The sequence below is a fragment of the Balaenoptera acutorostrata genome, chromosome 1 (genome assembly GCF_949987535.1).
Source record: "Balaenoptera acutorostrata chromosome 1, mBalAcu1.1, whole genome shotgun sequence".
NCBI classification, from domain to species: Eukaryota; Metazoa; Chordata; class Mammalia; order Artiodactyla; family Balaenopteridae; genus Balaenoptera; species Balaenoptera acutorostrata.
Genome location: NC_080064.1, coordinates 154,192,043 through 154,206,117, shown reverse-complemented (window position 1 = coordinate 154,206,117; position 14,075 = coordinate 154,192,043). Strand labels below are relative to the sequence as shown.

The 14,075-nt window shown below is 36.2% G+C and overlaps 1 protein-coding gene across 3 annotated transcripts in view; it reads left to right on the top strand.

The window, feature by feature from the left end:
* The window catches only part of SYT14 (synaptotagmin 14), a 250,348-nt gene that overhangs the window by 165,009 nt on the left and 71,264 nt on the right, over positions 1-14,075 (top strand). For all 3 annotated transcript variants that reach the window (XM_007163980.2, XM_007163981.2, XM_057533021.1), the window contains one exon: positions 10,426-10,697. In XM_007163980.2, coding sequence (XP_007164042.1) covers positions 10,426-10,697 — 272 coding nt within the window. The remainder of the gene's footprint in view (positions 1-10,425; positions 10,698-14,075) is intronic.

The following is a 14,075-nucleotide window of genomic DNA, read 5'->3' as shown; positions in this document are numbered from 1 at the left end:
TTATATGTGGAATTGGTTTTAAATTTCACTTTCTAATTGTTCATTGTGTGTATGTAGAGATTCAGTTGATTTTTTAAATACTAATCTTGTATCCAGTGTCCTTACTAAATATGCTTACTAACTCTAATAGCTTATCTCTAAATTATTTTGAGATTTCTGTATCACAGTCATCATCTAAGAGTAGTGACAGTTTTATTTCTTTCTTTCCAATCCCTTTACATCTTCTTTTTCTCACCTTATTACACTGGCTAGGACCTCCAGTACACTGTTGAATACAGGTGGTGATAAAAGGCATCCTTGTCTCATTCCTGATCTCAGAGGTAAAGTTTTCAACATTTCACCAGTAAATTTGTTGTTTGCTGTAGGACTTTCAAAGATACCCTTTATGAGTTCAAAGAAATTGCCTTCTATTCCTTGTTTGCACAGAGATTTTTTTTATCATGAATGGATAATTAAGTTCATCAAATGCTTTTTAAAATCTTTACTTTAAAATAATCCAGAAAGGATGTGTGTGGAAAATGGAAGGTGTAAATGAAATACAGTGGTACGATTTTTAATAATTATTAAAGCTGGATAAGTAAAAAAAACAAAATCTGTTACAATTATCACATTACTTTTAACCTTTATTCTTTAAATGCAGTGAATTTGATAGATTAATTTTCTAATGTTAAATCCATCTTGCATTTATAGAACAACTTTACAGTCCTTTTTACCACCTTGAGTCATTTGAGGGTAAATGGCTTGCTGAGCTGATGCTTCTTCACCCCCAAATACATTAGTGTATATTTTTTACAAGTAAGAATATTCTCTTACATAACCGTGATCCAACCATCAAAAGTAAGACATTAATACTGATATATTTTTAACATTTAATTCTCGGAACCCACTCAAGGTCAACAGTTGTACAAATAATGTGCATTATAAAAGGATCTAGTTCAAAATCATGCCTTTCATTTAGTTACCATGTCTTGTTAGTCTCCCTCGGTCTAGAATAGTTCTTCGGTAATTCCCTTTTGGAGATTACACTTGTTTTTTAGAATATCTGAGTTTGTCTGATATTCCTCACAGTTAGATTCAGGTTATGCATCTCTAGCTGGAAGTGGTGCCGTATTCCCCTCATTGCGTCTTATCAGGTGATGCACAATTTTGATTTATCCCGTTACTCAGAATGTTCAGTTTGATCTCGTCATTAAGGAGGTGTGTACCAGGCTTCTCTACTAAGTTACTCTTTTTTTTAAAAAATGGGATTTATTTATTTATTTATGGCTGTGTTGGGTTTTCGTTTCTGTGCGAGGGCTTTCTCCAGTTGCGGCAAGCGGGGGCCACTCCTCATCGCGGTGCGCGGGCCTCATCACTATCAAGGCTTCTTGTTGCGGAGCACAGGCTCCAGACGCGCAGGCTCAGTAATTGTGGCTCACGGGCCCAGTTGCTCCGCGGCATGTGGGATCTTCCCAGACCAGGGCTCGAACCCGTGTCCCCTGCATCGGCAGGCAGATTCTCAACCACCGCGCCACCGGGGAAGCCCCTACTAAGTTACTCTTGATAATTAAGTCCTTTGTCAGAATGTATTTCTAACTACGTAAATGACCCATTTCTCAAAATTCTTTCAGTTTATTCTTATATTTATTTATATCTAGATGGATTCATGGTTTCCTCTTTTTCTCAATGTCTTATAATCAGTTACTATAATTATTTATTTTGAAGCTCAAATTGTTAGTGGGATTTGGTCAGTGTGAACCCCTTCAAGCTGGTTTCTTTGTCATTTTGACACGACCCCATCATTCTTTGAGTGTGTCTTTAACTCTCAACACAAGAAGCTTGTCTAGGCTTGTCTTGTATTTTCCTTTTCTCAGCCCTGGAATTAGCCATTTCTTCATGGAGTCGTGGTTCCTTTTAGTGAAGAACTGATTGAAAAGCCAAGATCTGGGCAATAGGTATGCTCATTGCTATCAAAGTGTTGTTCTTAAGCCCTCTCAGTGGATAGAGCTGGGATACTCAGGAATGTGTGTGTGTGTACACACATTATATGCATATTTACACTATAGTTCTACCTGTTACTAACAAGCTGAGTTCACACTGATATCTTTTCATTCTAATCCAATACCACAGAGTTTATTCTAGTGTTTTCCCTTTCCATATTTGTAACTCCCTTTTCAAACACTGAAAGACCTGGCTCCCATTAACCATAATATATATGCTGTTTAATCACCACCACACCACTCCCCATCACTCTGCACACATCCCCCTTTCACCCCATTTGGGTTCCAGTATCACATACAACCTTTTCCACTTCTGGATGTCCCTGTGACCCTCAGAACATGGACTGTGACAGCCCAGGCCAGCTTGCCCCACACTGAATGTCCTCATCATCCTACCTAAGCTCTGACTTCCTGCTTGGGTTCTGACCCCATACTCCAGGACTTCCCCTGTTCCCCACACAGTTGCCTTCCTTTTCCCACTTGGACTCAGACAGCGCACTCTAGGCTATCCTCACACGTGGATACCCTCCCCATCCAGCTTAGGTTCTGGTTTGCCTGTGTCAGGCCACCTGTTAGTGTGGATGCCCTCCTCAGCCTTCCTGGGCTTGACAGCCCACACCAGTCCCCGCTCCGTGGCTCTGATCCTACCCAGGCTCTGGCGCCCCTTCCCTCAGTGTAGGCACGCCCCTCACTCTGTTTGGGCTCTGTTGCCCCAGACTAGGCTTCCTGTCCAAGGGGAACCTTCTTACCCTGCTGAGGCTCTGGTTCCCTGTGCTGGGCCTTTCTCATCCAGATTGGGTTCCATCATGCTGCATGGTGATGCCCTCTTTGCCCTCCTTGAGCTCTGACACCTCACTTCTGGCCTCTCCCTGAATGAAGGCCCTCCTCACCCCGCTTGTGCTCCGACATATGGCTCCGGGCCACTGCGGCTTCTTGTGCCATCACCTGGGCAGACCACGGCCTGCCTCTGCCCCACTGAAGAGCTTTAGGACTGATACATTTCCAAAAAGGGAAGAACAAAGGGAAAGCTTGCTATCTTTTTAATGTCTGAAGGATTTGAAATGATGTCCTCCTTTTTACTCTTGATATTAATAATTTATGCCATCTCTCTTTTTTTCCTGACTAGTCTCTTCTAGCAGCTTATTAATTTTATCAGTGTTCTCAGTGAATTTTATTTTGGTTTGCTGAAGCTTTCTATTGTGTGCGTGTTTTCTCTTTTTGATTTCTGCTCCTTATTTCATTCCTCCTACTTTGTTTGAGTCTCACTTGTATGTTTTTTAAATTTTTAACGTCTTGAAATGGGTACTTAGATCATTGTTTTCAGCCTTCCTCTCTCCCCTGCCCTCCCTGGTATATGCACTTAGGCCTGTAAATATCCTTCTTAGCCACATTCCACAAGTATTTCTTTTTTTGTTGTTGTTAGTTTCTGCTTTATAACAAAGTGAATCAGTTATACATATACATGTATCCCCATATCTCTTCCCTCTTGCATCTCCCTCCCTCCCATCCTCCCTATCCCACCCTTCTAGCTGGTCACAAAGCACCGAGCTGATCTCCCTGTGCTACGCAACTACTTCCCACTAGCTATCTATTTTACATTTGGTAGTGTTTCTATGTCCATATATACACTACCGCTCTCTCACTTTTCCACAAGTATTTCTGTGGAGTATTTTTAGTATCACTATTTTCAATATGTTTTCTAATTTCTATTACGATTTCTTTTTTAATCCATGGGCAATTTAGAAGTTCATCTTAATTTCTCGTTATTTTATCTAGATATCTATAGATTTTTTAGTTATATTTTTTATTGTGATTTCTAGTTTAATTCCACTGTGGTTAGATAACATCCTTTTTACACTTCCAGTTTTGAGAAGTGTGTTGAGCCTTAACTTATTGCCCAGTATATGATCAATTTTGGCAAGTTTCCCCAGGTATTTGAAAAGAAATGTGAATTCTACAGATGTTGAATATTCACCACTTTTTAGAGCTGCAGTTCCCAAACTCTGAAAACCACTGTCTTAAAACATAATGTTAAGAACTACAGGTCATATTCCTGATATGCATGCATCCTGTTTTTTTCTAGAGTAGGAAGATATTTTGTCTTGTTTTGTAGGTACCGTGCAATATGCAAATGGAAAATTAAAATGCTTAAAATATATTCATGCATGAACCCTTTTATGGATATATCATTTCCATAAAATAGGGTATGAAATTTGGTTGTAAAACGAGGGATAAAGTAATAGTAGGGCATCATCATCATTTTGGTGTTTGATAGTCCCACAAAAAATTTCTTCCCAAGGCTGGATGTTTACAGTGTAATTTAACAACTCTGACATAACTTGTGTTATTTTATAAAAACAATTGTCTTGAAATGTTTGCAATAGCAATTCATTTTAAGCCAACTCTTAGTTATTACACTGTATAGACAATATAAAGCAGTTATCAACTAGAGAAAAAAGATATTATTGCAAGAGTTAAAAAAGGAGAAATCCTCATAACTGTATCTTTTTTATGAAATTTAGATTCCAGATACATTTGGTGTTCTTCACTTTGAAAAGTAAAGTGCAAGAGTAAACTGAAAAGGAAAGAGAAAAGTGTGTTAATATTATTTTCAAAGCTTTGAGGATTTATACAATAATATATAATTATATAAACCTACATATATACAGTTTATATATCCCAATGTTCATGTATATTATATATATCTCATTTATATGTTCCAAAATATTTTATATATTCCAATTCACAGCTTTAAAATTGTTTCTCTCAAATCCAGAAACAATATTGAAGTCTACCCATGGAACCTACTTAGCATCTTTAAATATCACTAAACTTCTTTGGGGTAACTTGTGCCTTGGTCTTTGGAGCACATTTACACTAAATCTAAATAAGAGCCAGATGACTGGAGCTCAGCTGTGTAAGTCCCATAGTTGGTGGCAACTAGGCAGGGACCTGATATATTAAAAGTAAACCAAAGGAAGTAAGGTATAACATAATCACCAGACAGAAATTGTATCGTGCTGTCCACATGAAAAGGAAGTTCAGAGAAGGATTATTAAAGTGGAAAAAGAGCTACAGAAAGAGAAGATATTTTAATAAAAATGAAAACTGAAATCAACTGCCAGACTGATGTATAAGGAGGGCAAGGATCCTTTATCTTCCTCCTTCCTGGAATCTTTAGACATCTACTTTTTTGTTTTGTTTTGTTTAATGTGTGTGTGTATTTTTATACTCCCAATAGTGTATTTTGGAAGGGAAATATTGAGTCATTTTTAACTTTTCCCAGTTTTATTGAGGTTTAATTGACATACAACTTTGTATTATTCCAAGGTGTACAACATAATGGTTTGATATATGTAAATATTGCAAAATGATTGTCACAGTAAGTTTAGTTAAAATCAGTCACTTCACGTAGTTACAAATTTTTTCTTCTGATAAGAACTTTTATCTACTTTTATTCTACTCTCAGCAAATTTTAAATATACAATACAGTAGTAGTAACTGTAGTCCCTGTGCTATACATTACATCCCCAGGACTTATTTATCTTATAACTGGAAGTTTGTACCTTTTGACCACCTTCACCCTTTTCCCCCCATCCTCATCCCTGCCTTTTTTTGCCAACCACCACTGTTCTCCGTATCTATAAATTCAGTTTTTTTAGATATAAGTGACATCATACAGTATTTATCTTTCTCTTTCTGGCTTATTTCACTTAGCACAATGTCCTTAAGGTCCATCCCTGTTGTCACAAATGGTAGGATTTCCTTCATTTTTATGGCTGAATAATAGTCTGTTGTGTGTGTATACCACATTATCTTTATCCATTCATTCATTGATGGACACTTAAGTTGTTTCCATGTCTTAGCTATTATAAATAATACTTCAGTGAATATGGGAGTGCACATATCTTTTCAAGATAGTGACTTCATTTCCTTCAGATAAATACCGAGAAGTGGAAATGCTGGATCATATGGTAGTTCTATTTTTAATTTTTTTGAGGAATCTCCATATTGTTTTCCATAGTAGCTTCAACAGTTCACACTCCTACCAACAGTGCACAAGGATTCCCTTTTCTCCACATCCTAGCCAGCACTTGTTATCTCTTGTCTTTTTGATAATAACCATTCTGACAGGTGTGAGTTGATACCTCATTGTGGTTGATTTGCATTTCTCTGATGATTAGTGGTTTGAACACCTTTTCATGTACCTATTGGCCATTTGGATATCTTCTTTGGAAAAAGGAAGTGTTTACCAAAGACATTTTTTAGTTTCTCAACCCATTTTTTAATCAGATTGTTTTTTCACTGAGTTGTGTGAGTTCTTTATGTATTTTGGATATTAACATCTTATCAGATATATGATTTGCAAATATTTTCCACCATTCTGTAGGTCGCCTTTTAATTTTGTTGATTGTTTGCAGTGCAGAAGCTGTTTAGTTTGACGTAATCCTACTTGTTTATTTTTGCTTTTGTTGCCTTTGCTTTTTGTGTCAGATCTAAAATATTGTTAAGAACAATGTCAAGGAGCTTACCCACTATGTTTTCTTCTAGGAGTTTTATGGTTTCAGGTCTTATGTTTTGAGTTGATTTGTGTATATGATGTCAGACAGTAGTTCAATTTCATTATTTTGTATGTGGCCGTTCAGTTTTCCCACCACCATATATTGAAGAGACTATCCTCTCCCCATTGTATATTCTTGGCTCCTCTGTCATAAATTAACTGACCATACATGTATGGGTTTATTTCTGGGCTCTCTATTCTGTTCTCTTCATCTATGTGTCTGCTCTTTTGCCAATACCATACTGTTTTGATTACTATAGCTTTGTAATACACTTTCAAATCAGGATGTGTGATACTGCCAGCTTTCTTCTTCTTTTTCAAGATTGCTTTGGCTATTTGGAATCTTCTGTGTTTCCATACAAATTTTAGAATTTTTTTTTCTATTTCTATGAAAAAAAATGCCATTGGAATATTGATAGCAATTGCATTGAATCTGTAGATTGCTTTGGGTAGTGTGAACATTTTAACAATATTCTTCCAATCCGTGAGCACAGAATATCTTTCCATTTTTATTTGCGTCTTCAACTCCTTTCATCAGTGTCTTACGGTTTTTAGTGTACAGGTCTTTTCACCTCCTTGGTTAAATTTATTCCTTGGTATTTTATTCTTTTTAATGCAATTGTAAATGGGATTTTTTTCCCTTAATTTCTTTTTATGATAATTCATTGTTAGTTGATAAAAACACAACTGATTTTTTTATATTGATTTTGTATCCACCAACTTTACTGATTATGTTTATTAGCTCTAACAGTTTTTTGGTGGACTCCTGATGGTTTTCTATATATAATATTATGTCATCTGCAAATAGAGACAGTTTTACTTCTTCCTTTCCAATTTGGATGTCTTTTTTTTTTTCTTGCCTAGTTGCTCTAGCTAGGACTTCCAGGACCATGTTGAATAAAAACAGTGAGAGTCAGCATCCTTGTCTTGTTCCCAGTCTTAGAGGAAAAGCTTTCAGCTTTTCACTGTTGAGTATGATGTTAGCTGTGGGCTTTTCATATATGGATTTTATTATGTTGATGTATGTTCCCTCTGTACCCAGTTTGTTGAGGGTTTTTATCATGAATGGATGTTGAATTTTGCCAAATGCTTTTTCTATATCTATTGAAATGATCATATTATTTTTATATTTCATTTTGTTAATGTTTTGTATTACATTGATTGGTTTCCATATGTTGAACCATCCCCTGGAATAACTCCTACTTGATTATGATGTATGATCCTCCTAATATATTCTTGAATTCAGTTTGTTAATATTTTGTTGAGGACTTTTGCGTCTGTGTTCATCAGGAATATTGGCCTGTAATTTTCTTTTTTTGTAGTGTCCTTGTCTGGCTTTGGGTAATGCTGGCCTCGTAAAACAAGTTTGCCAGTGTTCCCTCCTTGCCTGTGTTTTATGAGTTTGAGAAGGACTGGTATTAATTCTTCTTTAAGTGTTTGATAGAATTCACCAGTGAAGCCATCTGATCCTGGACTTTTGTTTGTTGGGAAGTTGATTACTGATTCAATATCCTTACTAGTAATTGGTTTGTTCAGATTTTCTATTTCTTCATGATTCGGTCTTGGTTGATTGTATGTTTCTTGGAATTTATCCATTTCTTCCAGGTTGTCCAATTTGTTGGTATATAATTTTTCATACTAATCTCTTATGATCCTTTTTATATGTGGTATCAATTGTAATTTCTCTTCTTTCATTTCTAATTTGAGTCTTCTCTCTTTTTTTTTCTTGGTGAGTGGCATCTACTCTTTTCCGTATAGATATGAACAGTGAAATGGATTCCATCCCCAGCTTCAATTTGATGGCTTCTGATTAATCTAAACCATTTATGGTAATCACATTCCCCCTACCACAGATGGGTTTAGAAATAGACATGTGACCCAGTTCTGTCCAGTGAGATCTGTGGGGTAATATGCTGAGAGACTTCTTGGAAAGATCCTCTCTCTTTTTGAAAAAATTAAGGTAAAGGAAAAGATGGCATGCTGATTCTTAGAACCACTACATTGGGAATTTTTTGATTGACTTCATGGTACAGTAAATATTTAGATATTACAATTTAACTTATAATTCAATGGCTGATTAAATATACATTTTAAAGGGAGAGAAGATGTCCTTTTACTGATTTAAAAACTATCAGTAGAGAATATATTTAGAAACAACAGAAAATTCAAATATCAGGTTTTGTTGTATTTTTTGTTTTTTGGCTGTGCTGCGAGGCATGTGGGATCTTAGTTCCCGGACCAGGGATCGAATCCATGCCCCCTGCAGTGGAAGCGCATAGTCTTAACCACTGGACTGCCAGGGAAGTCCCTGTTTTTGTTAACAAAGAGGGATTTATTTGTCTCAGGCATCAAGAAGTTTGGAGATAGCTACTTAGTGATTTTTCAGATGCTTCTTCATTATCCTTAGTTTTCATTCTCATGCTTGTTACTTCATGGTTACAAGATGAACGCAGCACCTCCAAGCAGGAGGAAGGGGAAAGGCCAGTGGACAAAAGGGGCATGCCAGTTGAGTCTGCCTGCTTTTGTCAGGAAAACAAAAGTTTTCCTGGAAGCCCTGTTCTGAAATCTGGCTTGTTGTGTTTTATTAGCTACTATTTGCAATCCATCTATTTAATCTATCTTCTCAAATTTAGCTTCAACTATATTAAGTCATTAACTTTTCTACTTTGTGCTTATGTTTTCTAAAGTGGGTATGTTAGACTCAGTAAGTGAGACATTTAATTTCTTTTTCCAAAATTAGGGCTTCTGAGCAAATATGTAAATCTGTGCTAAGTTCAATATTTTTCATTTGAACCAGACATTGTGGTAATTTTTCAATGAGTTTTATAGTTCTTATGTAAAGTTTTTCTAAGGAAGAACAGAAGACCTATTGAACATTTGAACTGAACTCCATTATAAGAATTACAATGCAAACTACCTTTTTTCAGAGTCCCTTTTGAGAAAGGAGAGTGACAGTCCATTAAAGGAAAAAATGAGCAGTGTTTAAATTTAATATCTGTTATTGTGTCCAGGATTTATCTACACAGACTTAGCTATTCCTAAGTTGTATACTGAACTCTATTTCCTTACATACCCTCCTGTCCCCACCTCTATCCTGTTCACAGACATGTTTATTCTCAGTTATTTAGATAAATCCTTAAGGTAAAAGTTAAAAGCATAATTTAAGAGAGAAAGAAAATGTAGTTTCAAATTAACTGCTGGAGGTGGAGATGCCTGCTGGGGACAAAGTGGAGCCATACTTTAGAAGGAATACAGATGCAGGGTGTGGTGGAGCAGGGCGTGGCCTCTTTATAATGGAGACGGGGTGGAATGCAGACTTCAGGCTTTGCCAGGGATGGGGGAATTAGGCCTCCATTCCGAGTGCACCCGTTCCAGGATTCTGGATCTAGGATAGATGTGGAAAAATAGTTTCCGACTCTGCTAAAGTGAATGCTAGTTTAAGTTCATCTCAATAATTGAAGACAATAAATGAGGTTTATATTTGTTTTACCTACTATACTTTTACTATTGTGGCTAGAGAGGTCACAGATCATAAGGGAATAAATGAAGTTGGTTTGCTCTAGGATTGTTTTGAAAGAAACCTAAATAAATCATCAATTTCACTAGTATTTATTGCTCTCCCATTTTTATAGTATAAAACAGGGTCTCTCTTGTTATATAACTTTTATTTTTCCTCATCTTATTATGCAGGAGGAGAGGAATGGGAAACCAGATTATTTGATTTCTGCATCTGAACTAGGGAAGAAGAAAACTCATTTAGTAAATCTAGTAGTTACTTTGCCACAAAATTTTAAGCCAGTTTTTTAAAGTTATTACAATTATTGTGGACTGTACTGCATGTCGAGGCTAATTGGAAACAGTGACCAGATTCTTAATCATTATCAGGAAACTGCATTCAGAGAATGAGAAGAACACCCCCACTGGATGAATTGCAGCCACCACCATATCAGGATGACAGTGGTTCTCCCCATCTCTCATGTACACCCTCAGAAATTGGGGACAGTAAATGTGAATTTTCCCACTGCAGCAACAGTCCAAGATGCTCATATAACAAGTGTCCGAGTGAAGGAAGCACAGGTCATGAAATAGAAAGTTTTCATAATAAAGGATATGAAGAAGATGTTCCAAGTGACAGCACTGCAGTCCTGAGCCCTGAAGTAAGTAAAAGCACATAGAATTTTTTAAATGAATGTTATTTGGAAGATAATAATCCTGTGCTTATCCTCTTGGTCAGAAGGTTTTATCACTATCTTGTCCTTTATGGCTTATGGTACCAGTTTCTATTTTTATCCAGCAGATTTTTCAGGGCTGTCCCAACCATTCTTCAACTCCCTTTCAAAAGAGGACAGGTAGATAAAAATGAGAGCAATATGCAAGATATTGAAAAGTATCTTGCCTCAGGTTTCAACCTCAATAGGGGTTAAAAAAATTTTTTTTTAACATTTTACATAAAGCATTCTGGAATTACCCATTTCTTTTATCTTGAGGCTCCTATTTATGTTTGTGTTTATTTTTTAAATTATTTTATTTGGATATTTTTACTATTGGGAGGTGGCCCTTTAACGTTTTACAAGCCTTTCAGAATAATGTCTGCATTTCCATACCATGGAATATGGAAGGGATAAGTGATGCTCAGCTTTACTAATGAAATTTGAATTCATGGCATCATGCATGCAGAGTGGTTGGTTGGTTGTGTTTTAAGTTATTTCCTTTTTTTGGAGCAAAAAATGTGAAAACAACAACAAAAATAGGTGTGTTATACTTTTGAAGTCTTTCCATGTTCTAAAAAGGATTTGTTTTAATCTTTCAATGATGATAAAAACTATAAAGGTAATCTAGAGGTTTTCATTAGGCAGTATTTACTTTCAGGTTTCCTTTTTTTCTAGATGGCAAGTTTTTACAACTTTTGTCCCAGGCAACATTTCATGATACTGCAGTGTGTCAGTGTTCTTACTAGGTGAATTTTTATCTACTGCCAAAATTAAGTAATGAAAGTACAGCTCTGAATAGAATTTCCTCAAAGTTTTTCTTATATAATTTCTAGGAACACTTTTTATCTGTTACTACTCTTCTACTATTTCTAATATTATTATATAGTATCTAACTTAGAAGGAAATTCTGCATTGGTATTATAAATTTAACATAGCAGCATTTCATCATTTTCCACAAAGAATATTTCTCCATGTTTTGTACCTGAGCAAATTTGAGATAACTATTTTATAGATTTGCAAACTATATAAATAGCCAACACACAAGCAGTGAAACCTGGATTGTGGAACTGACAACAACAATAATAGCTATCACCAATTGTGCCAGGAATTTTTCTATAAGCTTTACATAGTCAGCTCATCTAACTCTTAACAACCTCATCTTCAGAAAGTTGTTATTTCCATTTTAGAAATGAAAGCATTAAGACTCAGAGAATTAAGCAAGTTGCCCAGGTATAAGTAGCTCTTAAACAGTAGAACTGTAATTCAAAGCCAGGTCTGCCTGACTGCAAAAACAGTGCTCTTAACAACTATGCTCTATTGCCCCTCTTGACCTGAATCATTGTGTGCGAAATTACTTTGAAGTATTGGTACCCTCCAAGTACACCACCTGGCAAGCTATCCCAGAGGACTCACAGACCAAGTTAAGATGCTCAGGTTACACTTGTGTGTGTGTGTGCATGCATGTGTGTATGTGTGTTTTAAGCTATTTCAAATATAAAGCAAGAAGTAAGAGGAGCAAGATAAGGTAGGAGAACACACTTAGGATAGGATGCCCTTAGGCAAGACAACAAACACCGTGTGAATCCTGGTTTATATAATGTCCTTATGTTCAGTCTTACTCTTTCTGCTCCATCAGCATTCCCTAATTACGGCACGGTAACAAGGACAAAAGTTGAGATTTAAACAAGGGTGCCAGTGGCCAAAAACACATACTTGTTTTATGGGAGAGATGCAGGGGCAAGTACTCCTGGCCACAAGTGAAACTTGCAGTTAGTCTACTAAATAGACATAGATTTTATCTGCATTTCTTAAATAGAACACGTGGGTGACAGAGCTGTCAGCCCAGAGGTGACATGATCATAGCTTGGCCTTTCCATCCCTTTCCATAGGTAATAGTCATTTGTTCTATCTTATTTTCTGTTTATTCTGTCTCTGACATATCTTACAAGTTATTAACTTAGTTATTATATATATTTACCACATCTTCTGAATTCTGCTTGTGTCTCTCAAGTTACTTCCTTACTTATTATCTGTAGTTAACAGAACCTGTGAGTTTTGCCCATATTTCAGAAGCTTGCTGTGTTAACACTTCTTATTGAGTCTCCTCCATCCTGCTTGTTTTTGTATCTTCTACAGCGAAACTGAATATGTTCAGACTACAGCAAATGCATGTCACATAAATATTTAGGTGCTGATAGCCTATGTTAGTGTAAAACTCATTCTTGTGTTTTTTCAAGTTTACTTTGCTTCCTACCATTCCTTTAATAGATATTATTTATCAAATAGAAAATTCTTACCTTCCTATTGGTTTAATCCAGGATTCAGCTATTTTAGAGCCTATCTTCCTACACAGTTAAACTGGGAGAGGAGTGAGGAGGGTTCAGAAGGATTCTCTGGCAAGGAGTTCATTAACTGTATTGATGACCTGTTGCTGGCTAAAGATTATTGAAAACTTTGACTCAGAACCTTGAAAAGAGGGATTATTTTCTAATTACCTGTTTGTAGAATACAAATAGTAGCTTTTATCTGTAAAAGTCCTACCCTTTTAACCCTCAGTTTCACAAGGAATGCCCAGGAAAAAGAAAATGCCCAGGAAAAAAAAAATAGGGAGGCACCAAGAGAAACAAAATTCAGAAATAGTTATCTGAGACCATATAAAAATCTTTATTGCCTTGAAAATCTTAGCTGTCATGACACTATTTTAGAAAATATTTAATTGAAAAATAAATTAATGTAATTAATCATTTAATTAGCAATTATGAAGTGGCATGCATTAAAACATTTTGTTCTAAACTGTCAATTTAACAGAGTAAGAATATTTTTACCCTGATCTAATCATATTGCATAAAAAACTGAATTATTCTATGAGAGTTTGTTCCTACTCCTAAAGTATTCTTCTTCACTTGTCATCTTTTCTTCCATACACGATACAAAATTGAGTCATCGTAGGTAGACATGTAAGATCTACAAGGTCAAAGACTTGTGTCTTTTTGGTTCTCTGCTGCATCCCCCACCCAAAATATGTCCTGGCACATAGTAGGTGCAATAGTTAGGTACGTGTTAAGCTGCTATAACAAGGAGACAAGTACAATGGCAAATACAGATACAAAACCACAGAGGATTGTGTGTCTTTCATTTAACAATACTCCTGGGTGAGTAGGTGACTTTGCTCTACAACATCATCCAGGGGCCCAGTTCCTGCTTTTTAGTCACTCTTCTGTCCCCTAGGGTGTTGTCCTAATCCACATGGTCCAAGCTGACCCACACATCCTATCTGTGTATCTGCTTGTGGGAGGAGTGAGAGATAGAGAGTGAAGAGCACGT